Below are 18879 nucleotides of genomic sequence, written 5' to 3'. Positions count from 1 at the left end.
TCCCACAATTTCCTCTCTCCTTAAAGGCACTGACTCCTACAATTTCCTCTCTCCTTAAAGGCACTGATTCCTACAGTTTCTTCCCCCCTTAAAGGCACTGATTCCTACAGTTTCCTCCCCCCTTAAAGGCACTGATTCCCACAATTTCCTCCCCCCTTAAAGGCACTGATTCCCACAATTTCCTCCCCCCTTAAAGGCACTGATTCCCACAATTTCCTCCCCCCTTAAAGGCACTGATTCCCACAATTTCCTCCCCCCTTAAAGGCACTGATTCCCACAATTTCCTCCCCCCTTAAAGGCACTGATTCCCACAATTTCCTCCCCCCTTAAAGGCACTGATTCCCACAATTTCCTCTCTCCTTAAAGGCACTGATTCCTACAGTTTCCTCCCCCCTTAAAGGCACTGATTCCTACAGTTTCCTCCCCCCTTAAAGGCACTGATTCCCACAATTTCCTCCCCCCTTAAAGGTACTGACTCCTACAATTTCCTCCCCTCCTAAAGGCGCTGACTCCCGCAAATTCCTCCCCAGCTCTCCTGAAGGTCTTTTCTTCCCCCAACTCTTCGATGGCGCTGATTCCTGCTTAGGAACAGTTCAGTGATGCCTACCACCTTCTAGTGCTGTGTCCAATCTTTGTGTAGGAGCCTAGACAGTATGTGTTGGCCAGCTGTTCAACCACAGGAAACATCAAAGTCAGATTCTGCCCATTTGCTATCCACACATAATGCCTTCCAGTATGGGTCTCTAAGTGGTAAATAGAAGAGGGAACACCAGCTGGTTTCCTTCCCCTCCTGATCCTGAACGACAGGCCAGTTGTGCTGTCCCTACCAAACCCTAACCCACCATAATTAACCTGGAATCTTGATTTTTATTTAAATCAGCCCAGTGAACAGGTTCTCAAAGATTTCAGAGGTTGCTATAGGTGAGGGGACCAATCAGTTTTTCTGGCTGATCTTTCATAAAGACCCCTTGATTTCCTTTCATCACAGTAACAGCCTCTTGAATGACCTTTGCCTCTGCTATCCTACCCATTCCCCAATCCAGGTATTATTTTTGTGTATTGCCTTCTGTCATCAGTCCCGAACTTTCCTTTTCTCCATTTGTTCTTGTGTCCCCTTTTCCTGAGGTTTTATTTAAATTAGTGCTCAGGATTCACCTTATCCTATAGAACCATGAATATAATCTTATTGAATTTAACAACAATAATAAACAAATACTTGGAGCAGTATCCTGCCATTGGTGTTAGAATAACTCTTGACACAGTAATGCCTCACTTTCACATATTCTTCCCCAAACCAAATAAGCACGTGCCTGCCCATTCATGATACCACCAAAAGAAAGTTATTTTTCTGTTATTTTAATTTGTGCTCCCCATTCTTTGTGAAGTTCACCTGTATCTCAATGCTCCCTAGGCCTTTTTGTAAGGATCTCCTGTATCTTGGTGCATCTCAGCAATACTATGTTGTTAATAGTGAGGGATGTTTAAGTCTTGTTATGAGTCCAATATTTTCTGGATTTTGCAGGCTTCCTGCCACAGTGGCCTGTGCTTTACTTTGGGGTGCACTCTTGTGATTTCTGGCAGAGATACCGCATTGAGGGATACGGCTACATCAGAATCCCTGACAATCCTGGTAAGGAAACACCTCTAATCTGAACCAAAATCAGAAAATGCTACAAACGTTCAGCAAGTTAATCAATTGTGAAGCGAACTGACAAGGTAACTGTGTTCTGATGAAGAGTTAAACCCGAAGCATTAATTGGTCTGTTCTCTCTACAGATGCTGAATGTGTCTAACATTTTCTTCTTTTGTTTGATTTCCAAAATTTGCTTTTTTTAATGTGTATTTTATTTACTTATGGGTTCCCCTGCCCTCCTCCTCCTTGGCATTGACTCCTGGTGGGGAATGGTTCCATGGGTGCCCATAGTGCTCCTCGACCATGCTGGTGCAGTCATTCTTAATCTGAGCCAGGACAGTGAGTGTTCGTGGGGATATTGAAGGATTGGTGACCATCAGTGCCAAACTGATCCAGTCTTTTTGTCATCTCCATGAGCATGGGAAAAAGAAACACCAGACTTATTCTTGCCCTGGTTGAGATCAGCACAGACTGCAAATTGAATTGCTTTGTATGACTGAGTCTGCAATGGGCATGGATTTAATGTCTTTAATCTCCTTCACCTCTCAACTCTGAACTTTCTTGTTACCAGCCTCACCTGAGATATTGGACTGGTGTCTGTCTTCCAGAACTTTGGCAGTGCCATTTTATATCCAGTGCCCAGGACCACTTCCTTTACACCCTTCTCTTGTTTACGTCTCCACAAGGAGTCACTGTGCCTCTGCTCTGCGACTCCCCACAACAGTGCAAGTGAGAACTTGAACTTGGCATGCTACCAGCTGATGTCCCTGCCAGTTGGAATGCAGGGACTAAGACCAATCAAACTACTCCAGCCTCTAAATATGTGTAGCTCCCATCACAGCCATGATAACAAACCTAATGCAGCGATTGCAGTAGCAATGTACCTTACCTCAAGCACCAAGTGATCAAAATAGTTCCAGCAAAATGTACAACTGCAGGTAAACTCTTAAAGCTTAGCTTACAAAATTTTAAGTGCGGGCAACAAGCATGTCCTAAGATCTGGTGTCTCCGTGTGTTATGATTCGTATGTCACTTGCCTTTCCCTGGTATGGATATTGTTTCATGATGAATCAACATGCATGGCCATTTCAATTATTAGGAAGATTTTTGTGTTTATAAGTATATATTTTGTGTTCATCAAGTAACAGTGTTAGAGAATGGAACATGTTTCTTTTCACTATCTCATGTCAGCATTAAGAGCTCCCAGGTCAAGTTCAGCACAGTTAAATGCAGAATAAAGCTGGTTTTACTCTGCCTCCAACAGCATCCTTTGCCCTAACCTAAGAAGAACACTCCTAACTGCGCCAGTGTGACATTTTTCAGTTTCCCACATCAGCCGTCTGTGATTTTTAACTGAGATTAGAAAGATTACCAACAGATAGCTTTGTGATGTGGGTTCACGTAGACTGGTAATTGGATTGAGACTGCTGAGCTCATTTCACATAGCTAGTCTGTCAGCATCTGGAAAAATAGATTCATATTTTGGATATTTGACCCGAGACTTCTGCAGCCTGAGTATTTTTCCAGTAGTATTTTAGATTTTAAGTCTCTTATCTCATTTTATTTTGGACCTTTTCATCCTATTTGTCTGTTCTGGAATTAAAGCCAGTTGCCAAAAGTGATAGGTAGTGACTAACCCAGTTACTTTCTGCCCCATATGTCTGCTTTTCATTTAATGTAGGTCCTAATCCTGTAACATTTTTATGTTCAGGTAGCTATACAATGACATGCCAGACCTGGAGACCAATCCTGCCTGGAACATCAGCAGAAATGCGGAGATTTTTTGTTGGCGGTTCCCTCGAGCTTGAAGATATGACTTACATCCGGACCCCAAGTACATTCAAGGTAGATGTGAAAATTACTGGAGGGGGATGTGGAATTCTCAAGTAGCAAAATGTTTCCCCCCCCCACCAATGACTCAGATCGTAAGGCCACCATGTGTGGCATTGAACTGAAGAGCAGGAAGGTCCGAGTTTGGATTCCTAGCTTGTGCTGAAGCAGCAAATTTCAGCCAGGATTTTGCTTGGGGTGCTCCAGTTAGCCTCACTGTCCTAGGCGAGGGAGAAGAAAGATGAGTTTGAATTCCTGCTTTTGATTGCTGTCCACCAACCCTTGTTGGAGAAAGCATACATTGTAGGTCAGTATTAGATTAGATTAGCGATACAGCACTGAAACAGGCCCTTCGGCCCATCGAGTCTGTGCCGTCCATCAACCACCCATTTATACTAATCCTACACTAATCCCATATTCCTACCAAACATCCCCACCTGTCCCTATATTTCCCTACCACCTACCTATACTAGTGACAATTTATAATGGCCAATTTACCTACCAACCTGCAAGTCTTTTGGTAGATAGGATCGGGTTTGACTCTGCAGACATTCGCTATTGGGGCTTATAAATGTCAAATTGTCATTTGAGTGCCAAACCCGAGGCTAGCTGGTGTTTGTTATCTTATAAGGAAAGGTTGGACAGTTTGGGTCTGCATTCATTGGAGTTTAGCAGGATGAGAGGTGATCTTATTGAAACATACAAGATCCTGAGGGGACTTGACAGGGTGTATATTGAAAGGATGTTTTCCCTTGTGGGAGAGACCAAAACTAGGGGGCACAGTTTAAAAACAAGGGGTCTCCCATTTAAGACAGAGATGAGCATTTTTTTCTCTTCGGATTGTGAGTCTGTGGAACTGTGTTCCCCGAGAGCAGTGGAGGCTGGGTCATTGAATGTTTTTAAGGCAGAGGTAGACAAATTCTTGAAAAACAAGGGAATCAAAGGATATCGGGGTTAGGCAGGAATGTGGCGTTGAGTCCACAAACAGATCAGCCATGATTTTATAGAATGGCGGAGCAGGTTTAAATGGCTGAATGGCCTACTGCTGCTCCTAGTTCGTACGAATGTGAAACTGAGTTGCAATAAGGAATCTGGTGCCTTCGATAGAAAAAGGAAGAAAATGGGCTGCAAAAAAAGGAGAAAAATCTAATCCTTTAGTGAGAGGCCAATCTCTGGATCTGATTTGATTTTTGTCATAGGGAAGGGACATTCAGATGCTAGAACAGATTTCCATCTTGGGCTGCTGGTCTGCTTCTGCCCAATGTCTGGCTGCTGGTTTGCATTTCTTCTGTTCATCGGCTCCAAGCTTTGGTGACTTTTTCAAGCTCCTTTGCAGTTCACAGCTGGAACCTTGCATGAATTCTTTTTATTTTAATTTTACTGTTTACATTTTTTTTTAAAAAAGAAAGAGACTGTGCAGGATTTCAGGCATGAGTTTCAAAGTTTCAGTAAAGTTTGGTGCAGGTGCGTGGGGTAAGTGGGAAAAGCAGGAAAGCGAAACAAAAGCATTGAAAGTGAAGCATGGTGACTGGGAAGGTGAATAAGGAATCAAACAATTCAAAGAAGTTCAGCAAGAAGAAAGCAGGAAAAAAGGTAAATCTAAAATGCAAAAGGGAAAGAGCAGCAAGGAGAAGAGGAATGAAAAGTGAGGAAGAGGAATGAAGAGAAGGAAAAGAGGGGAATCTGGTAAAAAGTTATTAAAGGGACTTTGACGCGGAGATCCTGTGATGTGTGATGGATAGGACATGAGTAAGTGTCAGCAAACAGGTGGAAAAACTGATCAGTTGTTTCAGTGGACCAGGGATACTCCACTCCTCCAGCAGCCTGGCTACTTGCTAGGGTGTGAGTAGGTGCACCTGGATCAGCCCAGTCCAGAGAGTTGAGCATGTACTCACTGCTGGTGTTGGGAGCAGGCGCCTGCCAGAGCTGGAAGCACAACAGTACAAAATGTATGCCATCTCTCCTAATAGCATATCTGGGTTGAGAGGGTTATGAGGAAAGGTTGGCCAGGTTAAGGTCTATTCATTGGAGTTTAGAAGGATGAGAGGTGATCTTATTGAAACATATAGGATCCTGAGGGGACTTGGATGTTGAAAGGATGTTTCCCCTTGTGGTAGAGACTAAAACTAGGGGCCACAGTTTAAAAAATAAGGGGTCGCCCATTTAAGACAGAGATGAGAATTTTTTTTCTCTGAGTTTTGAGTCTGTGGAACTCTCTTCCCTGGAGAGCGATGGAGGTAGGGCCATTGAATGTTTTTAAGGCATGGTCGTATGTCACAGGTACCTATATGACCTTGTAGAATGGTGGGGCAGGCTTAAGGGGCCGAATGGCCACCCCCTGCTCCTAGTTCGTATGCTTGTATGTCACAGGTACCAATATGGAACAGGTATGAGACACCAGTTCTAGTACTTGGCAGGACAGCTTGGGCTATGTGAGACACACAAGAGTTTGGGGGATGGGGTGGCAAAATGATCCCGAGAGAAACAGTGTTTCATCCCTGAGTACTAAATCCTTCACTGTTAGCCAATTATTGCCATGAGTCATCCCAGATTAGTTACTATGGAGTGTGTCGAGTTCAATCAGTAAATAGGTTTGGTCTGACATTGGGGTCTGCTTACAAGTATCCAACTAGTTATTCTCAGATGCTGCAAGTCTACATTATATAAATAAACAGAATGAAAAATTCTATCCTTCATTCAGTGGCAGGCAGTTATTGAGTGAAAAATGGTGTTTTGTTCCCTTCTGTCTGGCTCTTAATAGTAAAAGCATTTCAAATAAATAAAGATGCATCTCGAAAAGCCATTGCCTGAAATATTGATTTGGGGGAACAGGAAGGAGAGATGATGTGGCATGCAAAGTATTAATATAACCCTATGTGGACCTTTATTTTGGATGTTCCCTTTGGCATTTTTTTTGCTTATATATAAATGACTTGGAGCTTGGAATACAGAGTAGAATCACAAAATTTGCTAATGATACCAAACTTGGAGGTGTGGCAAACAGTGAGGATGATATGAACCACCTGCAACAGGACATAGATGGCTAGCAGAATGGGCAGACAATTGGCAGATGGAATTTAATACTGACATGTGAAGTGATGCATTTGGGCAGAAGGAATAGGGAGAAGCAATATAGAGTTAATGGTGCAATTCTAAAGAGTGCAGGAACAGAGGAACCTGGGGGTGCATGTGCATCGATGCTTTGAAGGTGGCAGGACATATTGAGAGAGTGTTTAGCAAAGCATATGTTGGTAGGTAAATTGGCCATTATAAATTGTCACTAGTATAGGTAGGTGGTAGGGAAATACAGGGACAGGTGGGGATGTTTGGTAGGAATATGGGATTAGTGTAGGATTAGTATAAATGGGTGGTTGATGGTCGGCACAGACTCGGTGGGCCGAAGGGCCTGTTTCAGTGCTGTATCTCTAATCTAATCTAATCATATGGGATCTTGGGCTTCATAAATAGAAACATAGAGTACAAAAGCAGGGAAGTTATGCTGAACTTTTATAAAGTCCTGGTCAGGCCCCAACTAGAGTATTGTGTCCAGTTCTGGTCACCACACTTTAGGAAGGATGTGAGGATAGGATCCTTGCGAGGTTGCAGAAGAGATTTACCAGAATGGTTTCCAGGGATGGGGAATTTTAGATACAAGGTTAGGTTGCAAAATTTGGGGCTGTTCTCCCTGGATCAAAGGAGATTGAGGGGAGATTTGATAGAAGTGTATAAGAATATGTGAGGCTTAGATAAGTTAGACAAGGAAAAACTGTTCCCACAAACTGACGCAGGTTGAAGGTTTTGGGCAAGAGATGCAGGGGAGATGTGAGGAAGAACTTTTTTACGCCGTGGGTGGTAATGACCTGGAACTCGCTGCCTACGAGGGTGGTGGAAGCGGAGACAATCAATGATTTCAAAAGGAAATTTGATGGGCACTTGAAGGAGATAAAATTGCAGGGCTATGGGGATCAAGCGGGGAAGTGGATTGCTCCACAGGAGCCGGCATGGACTCAATGGGCCAAATGGCTTCCTCCTATGCCATAAGTGACTGACTCTATTGACTAGCTTTGACAGAACGTTGATTCACAGGTAGCAATACCTGGACCCTTATGGAAGTCTCCCTGCCTGGCTATGCATTCCACCTGTCCAAACTGTTATGTGACCCCCAGCCTCGCCTTTTCCCATCTCCTCTAGCAGCTTCTCCACTTTCAGACGCTTCACCTTGTGCCACCCATCTTGCCTCTTTTAAATCTTTGATGTCTACCCTCTCCAAGACCACCCGTGTTTCTCCCCGAGACGGTCTTCCTTCTTAACTTAATCTCTGCACTGAGCAACTCCTCATCCTTGCTGCTATCTCGCCTTACCCTGTCTTCCCTGATTCATTGCCTTCCCTAAACTTCTTCCTGCACCTCTGCAGGACTTCTCTCAACCTCTTCATCTCTGTGTTGTCAGACTGCTTGTCTGGGAAAAAATTCTGGAATTGGGGGAGGCACCATTTCCTTCAGCTAAGTATTAGGAAGACCAAAGTAGGTCTTTTCAACTCTTGCAACAAATTCCATCTCCCTCCTCGGCCACTGTCTCAGGCTAAGCCAGTCTGTTTGCAATTCCTCATTGTATTTGATCCCAAGCTGAGCTCTAAATCACAAAGACAGCCCTACTTTCACCTTCATAACATCCTCCATCCCTATTTCAACATATTTGTTGATATCCTCATTCTTTCCTTTGTCATCTTCTGATGACTTGATTATTCCAATGATGTCCTGGACTGTCCCCCTTCCTCCACTCTTGTTAAACTTTGGCTCATTTAAAACTCTGTCCATATTCTGTTCTGAATCCAAATCCTCTTCACCCATCACCCCTATCCTCACTGACTTAGATTAGTTCGATTCACCAATGCTCCAAGTTTAAAATTCTCATCCTTGTGTTTAAGTGCCTTTGTGGCCTCCGTCCTCCCCATCTCTGTAACGTCCTCCTGTCCTACAACCACGCTTCCCACCAAACTGTCCATTCCTCTGATCCTGGCCTAAAACACACCTCTTTTGCTGAGATTTTGTTTGCCCCTTCTAATATCACCTTCTTTGGCTTAATGTCCATGTTGTGATTACACATCAATGAAGTGCCATTTGGACATTTTTCTACATTAAAGGCGCTGTATAAAAGCAAGTTGTTAACTGTGGAAGGAGAAGGATGTGGAATGTGAACGATTAATGTGACTAGAGCGGGGGGATGTGAAATATGAAAGATTGATATAATTGGATGGTGGAAGGATATGGAATGTGACCAAAGGATGCAAATGCAACTAAATTATCTTGCTTACATTCAGGGAGAGAGACTGAGTCGCTTTGGTTTCAGAACGGAAAGCACAGGAACTGTTACCATCAAGTTTCATTGCATGCAGCAATGCAGGTGAGTGAACCTGAGAAGTTTGAACACCAGACTAGCTGGGTGACTTGAGTCACTTGACTGGGTAAGTATTTACCGAGTGGGAGCTGGTGTCCCTTGTCACCAGATCTGGGGAGTTATCGACCCAAGTGCGGAGTGCATGGACTGGGGTAACCAGTCACCAGCGCAAGTGAGTAAGCTGAGGAGTCAGCGCCCCAGCTGAGTGCATTCTGTGATTGGGTGGGGCTGGATGGAGACATTCCAAATGAGTGGAGTCTGCAAAATTTAGAGCAAGCAGGGATAGAAGTTTTTTAAATTAACAAAACATTTTTTAAGGCTTCCTTGCTGTTTCAGTTGGGTAAGGCACAGCTCTGAAAAACTGAACCACACAGATCAGGAAATCCCAGGTGCAGTACCTGCTCTGTACTGAATCTCAACATCTCAGCCAGAGCAACTGTTAGGTCACTATAATGGTGTTAACATCCTTGGCTAAAAAGGGGCAGGGAGGGGTGGATCAGCTTTCTGATTGCTAATCTCATAATTCTGAAAAATGGAAAAGCAAAATACTGCAGATGCTGGAAATCTGAAATAAAAACAGAAAATCTGTTTCAATCTTCAGCCAGAAGTGCCGAGTGGATGATCCATCTCGGCCTCCTCCTGAAGGCCCCAGCATCAAAGATGCCAGTCTTCAGCCAATTCAGTTCACGTTGCATGATATCAAGAAATGACTGAAGGCACTGGATACTGCAAAGGCTATGGGTCCTGATAATCCAGCAATAGTACTGATGACCTGTGCTCCAGAATGAGCTGCACCCATAGCCAAGCTGTTCCAGTACAGGTTGGTGTCCTAGGCCCAACCATCTTCAACTGCTTCATCAATGACCTTCCGTCAATCATAAGGTCAGAAGTGGGGATGTTCGCTGATGATTGCACAATGTTCAGCACCATTCGCAACTCCTCAGATACCGAAGCAGTCCATGTAGAAATGCAGCAAGAGCTGGACAATATCCACATTTGGGCTGATAAGTGGCAAGTAACATTCGCACCACACAAGTGCCAGGCAGTGACCATCTCCAACAAGAGAGAATCTCACCATCTCCCCTTGACATTCAATGGCATTACGATCGCTGAATCCCCCACTATCAACATTCTGGGGGGGTTACCATTGACCAGAAACTGAACCGGAGTAGCCATATAAATACCGTGGCTACAAGAGCAGGTCAGAGGCTAGGAATCCTGCGGCGAGTAACTCATCTCCTGACTCTCCAAAGCCTGTCTTCCATCTACAAGGCACAATTCAGGATTGTGATGGAATACTCTCCACTTGCCTGGATGGGTGCATCTCCAACAACACTCAAGAAGTTCAACCCATACAGGATAAAGCAGCCCCTTGATTGGCACCCCATCTACAAACATTCCCTCCCTCCACCAATGACGCACAGTGGCAGCAGTGTGTACCATCTACAAGATGCACTGCAGCAACGCACCAAGGTTCCTTAGACAGCACCTTCCAAACCCGCGACCTCTACCAACTAGAAGGACAAAGGCAGCAAATGCATGGGAACGCCACCAACTGCAAGTTCCCCTCCAAACCATACACCATCCTGACTTGGAACTATATTGCCATTCCTTCACTATCAATAGGTCAAGATCTTAGAACTCCCTTCCTAACAGCACTGTGGGTGTACTTACCCCACATGGACTGCAGCGGTTCAAGAAGGCAGCTCACCACCACTTTCTCAAGGGCATTTAGGTATGGGCAATAAATGCTGGCCTAGCCAGTGACGCATACATCCCATGAATTAATTTTTAAAAATGCTGGAAGTACAGCATCTGCTCCCAGACCTGCTGAGTATTTCCAGCTTTTTCTGTTTTTATTTTTGAAAAGTGGATTTCTTTTTATGTTCCTTCACGGTATATTTGTTTAAATTGAAGTTTATGCTGTGTGTGAATCTATTGAGTTTTGTGTTGTGATGTTTTGATAGAGCTTTTCTGAATTCAAGCATGGCAAGGAAGAGATCGAAGAATGTTCTGGACCACATGGGAGGACTTGCTCACCAGGCCTCCCTCCAGTCTGTGCTGTGTATGTAACCATTCCAATGCAGCTATATTACAAGACCGTGCATGTCAGGCTAGACTGAAAGTTGTCATATCATTGTTTGATCAGTAGAGCAGTAGGTTTATTCCTGACACAGGGAGTTACTGCTTAAATATCTGCTGGTTTCTTCATTATCTTTACTCTCTGAGTAGTCTGTGCTATGATATTACACCACTGTGTGGTACTCATGTTTTTCCCCTGTTGGTGTAAAGCACCAATTATTCTGGGGCCTGGATATGGTATTGTAATAGGAACTATTCCGTCCTGTCTGGGACATAGGATTGAATCCTGGCCAGTTTGGCTTGGGATGAAAATCTCTTCTGTCTGCTGGCTGTAGGGGTCCTCGGCAATGTTGCTGCTAAGTTGCGTAGCTGCACCGTAGCCGATACGTACCACACAGGCCTTTTGCTGTGAGAAATAACGCGTGTGCATGGTCACGCAATGAGGAGCCACACACAACAACCACATTATAAAGGGAACATTGATCCCAGCTGAGAAGAAATTGGGCAATCCCAACCCAGTTTCTCATGGCCAATGGCCCAGCATGTAAATGTTCCAAATTTGCACTAAGTTGACAGTCTTACTACTCTAAGACCTCAGGATGGTTAATGTGGGAAATGTAAAATGCCTGAGTAGCACAGTGGTAAGTACTCTGCTGAGGTTGGGATGAGGCACTTGCAGCTTTTTCTTTCCTCTGTCCAGGCGATCTCATTGTGCTACTGCCTAATTAGGTGGAGGGAACTTAGTTTGGAGACAAGCCTTCTTTGCAGTTTTCTCCACTGTACGCTTTGTCTTTTCTCCACTCAGCGGCGTTTGGACGAGCTCAGCAGCGTATGCATGAAGCACGAGAGAGCCTTTCAAAAGACCTGCTGCACACCACTACGTTTCTGGAGCCCGCGTCAGCAGCTTTATAAGTCAAACTCAGTCGCACCGGCCTGTGATATTGTGGACCAAGAAATTAAAGCGACCTAAATCCAAAAGACATCAAGACTTGGAGGAACAACCTTAGGAGCTGGCGTTCAATTGAATTAGCTCTGGAACGCTTTGCTGCTCTTGGCTGTTCCCTGGCCAAGCTTTGCGGGTCTGCATATATTTCAGGCAATACTGTGAGTGAAGTAATACTTCATTGAGACAGCTGTAGAGTAATAGTCAAGAGTTTGTCATCTGGGCTGGCACCTGTACTATTCAGAGTCAAATAGAAGTCATGGTAAGGGAAAAATCAAGTCCAAGCTCAACTAAACCATGCTGCAGAATATTCATTGTCATTAACCCCTGACAATACTGTTAAATACTTACTGAAGAAAATCGTTTACCCATGGCCCTGGAGTACAGACACTATCCTGTGTAGTACATAGCTGCAAAAACCAGAAGGTATTAAGTTTGATTCCCAATTAGTGCTAACCAGCTGATCTCATTAGCAGCATTAGGGGCAGTACAAATGGCAAAACGACTGAGGTGAAGAAGGAAATTCAGATGGCTCCCCCTTCTAATTGTGGTCCAAGAACCCTCCGTGAAGATGTACACATGTTTGAATGTTAGGTAAACACAGGATTGGTATCTGCTATGATGCCTTCTGTGGTATAAAGGCCTGCTAACATTCACCATCTAAGCTCACACCTGAAGATTGGTGAGTTGGGAAAGGTTCGAAAGGCTGCTGGCAAGAGTCAGTGCCAACAGGAGAGGAGGGGGAATAATTTACAGTGGACTGACCAGTGTGCAGGTTCAATTCTTACCTTGCACTCGCTTGGATTGCAGATCGTCTTAATGGTTGTGGAATTGTTGAGCACTTATAACATATCCGTTTGAACTGCGAAAATGGACTCAGCTATACAATTATCAACTAAGAAAAGAACAAACCACGAAAGACTTGTAGTATCAGACCAGTCCAAAAATTCAGAATAATCCCCGTAGTATATTCTGTCTCTTGTATACTGCTCAATCACTTAACTTGTCGAATACCTTTTGAATTTTCTGATACTATCTACATTTACTCAAAGCCAGTGGAAAAAGAACTGAATTATAAAATGTGATTCGCAAAACATCAGTAAAAATTTCAATCTCTTTGAATAAATCAAATTCTGTTTATATCATTTTAAATCAGTGACTCTATTAATCTATTTGTTTTACATATTTTATGCCAGGCGCGTATCCATTGTCTCTCGAGATAAGGAGGCCCAAAAGATTTAGGTTAGGTCTGTAGAGAGTAATTTAAACTCTGTAATACTGGGATGAAATAGTCATAGGTTCAGGGTTGCTACTAGCAGAAGGTGAATTTGAGTAACCTGCCATTCCATCCAGCTTGTACAAGGTATTGAAGCTTGTCTGTGGACAGTATTCCTTCAGAAAGAATGGATGAGGAAATTGGCAACAAAAAAAATCGATTATTTTGATTTTGAGGTATTTGTAAGATTCAAAAAGACTTGCAAACCAGACACTTCGCCAGGTTAAGAATCCTATGAAGCTGCTGCAGTTTTTGATTATGCCTGTTTATTTCGCTCTTCATGTGAGTGGGTCCTGTGCTGGGTGGGGTTTTTTCCTCCAACCTGTGGATGACCACAACTTTAGCAATGCAGCCAAGGGAGGTGATGTGTTCCTGTTAATTCATTTGCGAATAGAGAAACTTTAATGTCACTAGATTATATTTAGAGCTTGACTGTTAATATAAATGTGTACAGAATCTATATATTTCTGAGCATAGAAAATAAGTTGTATCTCCTGTACAAAAACTCAATATAAAACTGGAACTGTAAGAATGTCCTTAACTATTACAAGAGTGAGGTACTGCAGATGTTGCAAATCTGAAATAAACACAGAAAATGCTGGAAATACAAGAGGAAATTGGATTATTATCTGAAAAGGAAGAATGTGCAGGGCTATGGGGAGAATGCGGGAGAATGGCACTAGGTGAATCGCTCCTTTAGAGAGCTAGCTAGCACAGACACGATGGGACGAATGGTCTCCTGTGCTATAACCATTCTATGATTTTGCAAAACCTGTGCCAAAACCCATTGCTGCTTATTCACACACACACACACACACACACACACACACGTCTTCAATTCACACCTGCTCTGATTTTGGCTGAAATTGGAACTAGTAATTTTTCTCGTGTTTTAAGGGTTTTTTTTTTCATTTTTCCAACGTTTCTCTAGAGGCTTCACATTATTTTCTGTATCTTTGAATGCATCTTCATAGCATAAGAATGATTGTATTAAAAATTCAAAAACTTCTACAAATGTTTTGAAGGTTTCAAACTTTATTTCTCATCCATAGAGGGACGACTTGGAGGCTGATATGGAGGTAACAATAATAATAGCAAAACATAATTGACATAACAGGTAAATTGCACTAAAATTTACCCAGATCATCCCATTGGCAAATTAGGCCAAACTTTTCCGAGAATCCCCTTAAAATAAGGCAGATAATAATAAAGCATGCAACAAATGGAAATTAGTGTAAACAATTGGGCCATGTGTGAAATACCAAACTTGTCATATTTCTTCAAGTCCCTCTATGAATGAAAAATAAAGTTTGAAACCTTCAAAACATTTGTAGAAGTTTTGAATTTTTAATACAATCATTCTGATGCCATGAAGATGGATTCAAAAATACAGAAAATAAATTTGAGGCCTCAGTGAGGAGAAATATTGGAAAAATGAAAAATATGCCTTAAACCACAAGAAAAATGACCAGTTCCACTTTCCGCCAAAATCAGAGCAGATGTGAATTGAGGACAATTGTCTGTATCTGTGAGTCTGTGTAAAAGCAGCAGTGGGTTTTGGTGGAGGTTTTGCGGAATCATTAAATGGTTACTGTTGGGTTTAGTTGTAGGGCATTCTAGAGAAAGTCTTAGACTCCGGTAAGGGTTAACTAACAACTCTTCATTATTTATAGTTACTATATACACTCTCCGCAAGCCACTTAAGCTAGCATCCTTTGTACTGCTGTACCACCTCCTCAACTAATGTGACTCTCACATCATCGCTGCTACAGTGAGAGGGGTGTCTCTCACTGTCTTCGTCCCCCACAAGTCCCTGACTTTACAGATTCAGTTTCATCAGAGGTTTGACAACTCTCCCCGATCTGGTTGTAATCTGTCTGGGACGGTCAGTATTCTTTGTAGGAAGTTTGGGTTGCTGTCCTGTTTTGCCATTTCTACGGCTTGTAGTATTCCTCTTCTGCACCTTGCAGATGGATTACTGACTGTTGCTTTTGCGGAATAGGAATGATATTCCTCCGATTCCTTCATATGCTCCCTTCATTCGTTCAACACACGATCACTGTTAGTTCTCGTTTATGGATTACTGTACCTTCTCATTGCAGGTCATGTATCCAAACTTTTTTGAACATTGCTTAATTTGGGTAGGCTTCTCACTCGAAATCTCTGATTGTAATTCCAGGTTTGTTTCCTTCTGTAGGAGTTTTCTCTTTTTCAAACTTTCTCGTAGTCTTGAGTGTCCAATCCAGGCATTAATTGTTGAGGTAATACTGGAAGCTGTGTTCTTAACTTCCTTCTTATTCGTAATTCTGCTGGTGATAATCCGCACAGCAGTAGCTTAGAACAATAAACTAGGAGATAGGAAGATCTTCATTCTTCTTAAGTAAGGATCTTATGATTCTCAACTCATTTTGCCTCGCCATTGGACTGTGGCTACCTCGGTGAGCTCGTAAGATGCTGAAAGCCCATCTTCATGGCAAACTGTAAAACATTCGTTCATGTTCTGTGGTGCGTTGTCTGATAATATTTCACCTGGAATCCCATGCCTCGCGAAAATATCTGTAAGGACAACCTCGATGGTCATAGAATATAATTGTCGGACCTCTGTCCACCTGGAAAAGTAGCAGATAATGATGATATGACTTTCCACCAAACATGAATAAATCCCTGCCTAGCCTTTGCCAAGGTCTAGTTGGAAATTGGGTAGTCAACAGCAGTTCTCGCTGTTTTAGCCTCTTTATCGCACATGTCTGACTGTTGTTGATTATGGTGTCGATGTCCTTAGATATCCCAGGCCACCGTACTGAAGATTGTGCCCTCACTCTGCACTTGGTTATATCTAAATGGCCTTGTTTGTAATCGATCCAAGATATCAGATGATTTTGAAGTAGGAATAACAATTCTGTTGTTGTAAACTGATAAGTCGTCAATTATAGTAAAGTATTTCCTATACTTGTGGGACGTCTGAATTGTTTTCCCTCCTAGACTTTCTTGTGGCCGCCCATGTGTATTATATTTGTCTAATGCGAATGCACTTTTCGTCACTATGCTTTTCTTATTTCTCGCAACTTCTGTGTGCTTGCTGGCCATCTTTGTGTTGTGTGTTGCAAATATGACTCTCACCTATGAAATTCACGTTTTCTTGTGATGGATAGTCTATGGTTGCCCTCGATTCGCATTGGCTGATGATTGGAAGGAATTTTTACCTTTGCTTAACTTCTGCTACCTTTTCAGTCAACTGCAGTTCCAAACATGCATTCATGCTCAGGAAAAAAAATTCTTGATTGTGTAAGACATATTGGAGTTTGCCTTTCACTCACAGTTGTGTTCCGCCTGGATCATGCAACTGGATATCTGTCAGTTGCAGGTAATGTCTCTTCACCCAAAACTCTTGGTCAGAAAATACCGTGACGTTAGACCCAGTGTCAAGATTAAAATTCATGATGCCTGCTGTCCAGAAATCTTGGTCTGGATTACTGATTTCTCCCAAGAAATCATCTGGTTCTTTCTCTTGTGGATACTGTTGTACTTGATTCACTGCTCTTTGCGTGAAGTTCTTCTGCTTTGTACCTTTAAGCGAAGAAATTTTGCTGTGGCACATCTTCCCATAGTGTCCAGTTTTTCCACAATTAAAATATTCAGCTTTACTTGCTGGGCACTGCCCTCGTCTGTGGGTCGTCTTGGCTCCACAACATTGGCAAGGTTTTCCAATGTCAAGTGCCTTCTCACCTGTATGTTTTTTTCTGTTCCTCAAAGTGTTTCCCTGGTTTTGGCTTAACCAGTTGGATGGGCATTGGACTGCTTCTCATCCACAGCTTGTCTTCAGCTGTCCCTATTCTGTTTGCAAACTTCAGTCTGTCTTACAATTTGAATGGCCTTTTCCAGTGTAAGGTGTTCCTTGGATTGCAACAGGTCAGACAAGGATTTATCCACTATGCCGATGACTATCCTGTCTCTGATTAGTTCTGCCTTTAATTCACCATATTCGCAACCTTCTGCCAATCTATACAGGTCATTACTATAGGAGTATACAGATTTGCCAACTATCTGTGCCCACATATTAAATTTGGCTCTTTCCAAGATTTTATTGGTAGAGATTAAAATAGTTATCAAAGGCTTGAAGTAGCTCTTTGAATTTATCTGTAGCCTCTTTGTTCCTATGTCGGACAACAGCATCGTCCACAATCGCACCTACTGAATATAGGAGCATGTTCACTTGTTCCACTTCAGATTTTGTATGGAGTTGTAAAGCGATTCTAAACCTTAGGAACCTTTTTTTCCATAATAGCCAGTATTGAATCTGATTGGGTCTCTTAATTCTGGAAACTCTCAGGCATTCCCAATTTTGCATCCATGTTGCTTTCTTAAAGAGTGGGAAACACCCTAAAAAGTCTAATAAGGAAATTCTGCTTATTTACTTTTTCCCTCAGGCTTGGTTGCTTTAATGGAGGTGTCTCAGCTGTTTTCGAGAGTTCCCTGCTGTTTTAATAGGCTATTTAAGGGGTTTCCCCTTTGAGAAATTCACTTGTTTTTTTTTTTCAGGCTTGCTTGCCTTAATGGAGGTGACGTGGCTGTTTTGGGGGGTTTCCCGCGCTTTTCGGAACTTTCCTGCTCCTCGCCCTTGTGTTCAGCCCAAGTGAAGGATGGGGGTTTCCCCGTTTTTTCCACTTTTGTGAGCACAATCCCTTTAGAAAATTACTTTCAGCTTTTCAAAGGCCTTTTAAACCAATCCAAGACTGTCTGTAGTGTGACTCACATGATCGCTGGATTCTACCTGCAGGCCACCATGTTTCAGTGGTGCAACCTGTATTTCTGTGCTCTGACTCCCCACAGCTGCAGAGCTTTTCATAGCCTCTTCTACAGGTAAGTAGTTTTCTTACTGTACCAGGGCAGTATTTATCTTTTAAATTTCTCTGTTCACCTGGTGTTGCTTCCAAAGGTAAGGAGATCTTCAAATTCTCCTTGTCGCTTTCACCGCTGCCACCATTTTTGTTGTATTTGTATTAGTGGCATTCCAGAAAGTCTTAGACTCTGGTAAAGGTTAACTAACAACTCTATTATTTACTGTTACTCTATACACTCTGCACAAGCCACCTAAGCTACCATCCTTCTTCTCAAGCCTATCTAATGTGATTGTTACATCATTGTTCATATAGTGTGGAGGAATCTCTCTCACTATCTTCTGTGTTAAGCCTTTACAACCTTATACTACAGTTACAGCACAGGAAGAGGCCATTCGGCCTGTTGTGTCTGTGCTGGCTCTCTGAAGAAGCAATTCACCTAGTGCCACTGTCCTGCCTTCTCACCGTAGTCCTGCACATTCTCCATTTTCAGATAATAATTCAATCCTCTCTTGAATGCCTCGATTGAACCTACTTCCACCACTCTCAGTCAGTGCATTCCAGATCCTAACCACTTGCTGCATGAAAAGGTTTTTCCTTCTTTTGCCAATTATTTTAAATCTGTGCCCTCTGGTTCTCTATCCTTCCACCCGTGGGAATAGTTTCTCTTTATTTACTCTGTCTAGACACCTCATGATTTTGAATACCTCTATCAAATCTCTTCTTTTTCTTCTCCAAGGAAAACAGACTGCAGAAGTTGGGACTATCAACATAACTGAAGTTCCTCAGCACTGGAACCATTCTTGTGAATCTTTTCTGCACCCTCTCTATGCACATATACATCCAGGTCCCTCTGCTCCTACACCTCCTTTAGAATTAT

The 18879-nt window shown here is 42.8% G+C and overlaps 1 protein-coding gene across 3 annotated transcripts in view; it reads left to right on the top strand.

Moving 5' to 3' along the window:
• Nucleotides 1-13037, top strand: part of mks1 (MKS transition zone complex subunit 1) — an 81181-nt gene extending 68144 nt beyond the window's left edge. For all 3 annotated transcript variants that reach the window (XM_068010203.1, XM_068010205.1, XM_068010204.1), the window contains 5 exons: nucleotides 1523-1630; nucleotides 3345-3478; nucleotides 8784-8866; nucleotides 10828-10925; nucleotides 11748-13037. In XM_068010203.1, the coding sequence (XP_067866304.1) occupies nucleotides 1523-1630; nucleotides 3345-3478; nucleotides 8784-8866; nucleotides 10828-10925; nucleotides 11748-11854 (530 nt within the window). In that variant the 3' untranslated portion in view covers nucleotides 11855-13037. The remainder of the gene's footprint in view (nucleotides 1-1522; nucleotides 1631-3344; nucleotides 3479-8783; nucleotides 8867-10827; nucleotides 10926-11747) is intronic.
• Nucleotides 13038-18879: the final 5842 nt, after the last annotated feature.

The sequence above is a fragment of the Heterodontus francisci genome, chromosome 30 (genome assembly GCF_036365525.1).
Source record: "Heterodontus francisci isolate sHetFra1 chromosome 30, sHetFra1.hap1, whole genome shotgun sequence".
In the NCBI taxonomy this organism is placed as follows: Eukaryota; Metazoa; Chordata; class Chondrichthyes; order Heterodontiformes; family Heterodontidae; genus Heterodontus; species Heterodontus francisci.
The sequence above is the reverse complement of the archived record's forward strand: the minus strand, read 5'-3'. Positions and strand labels throughout refer to the sequence as shown.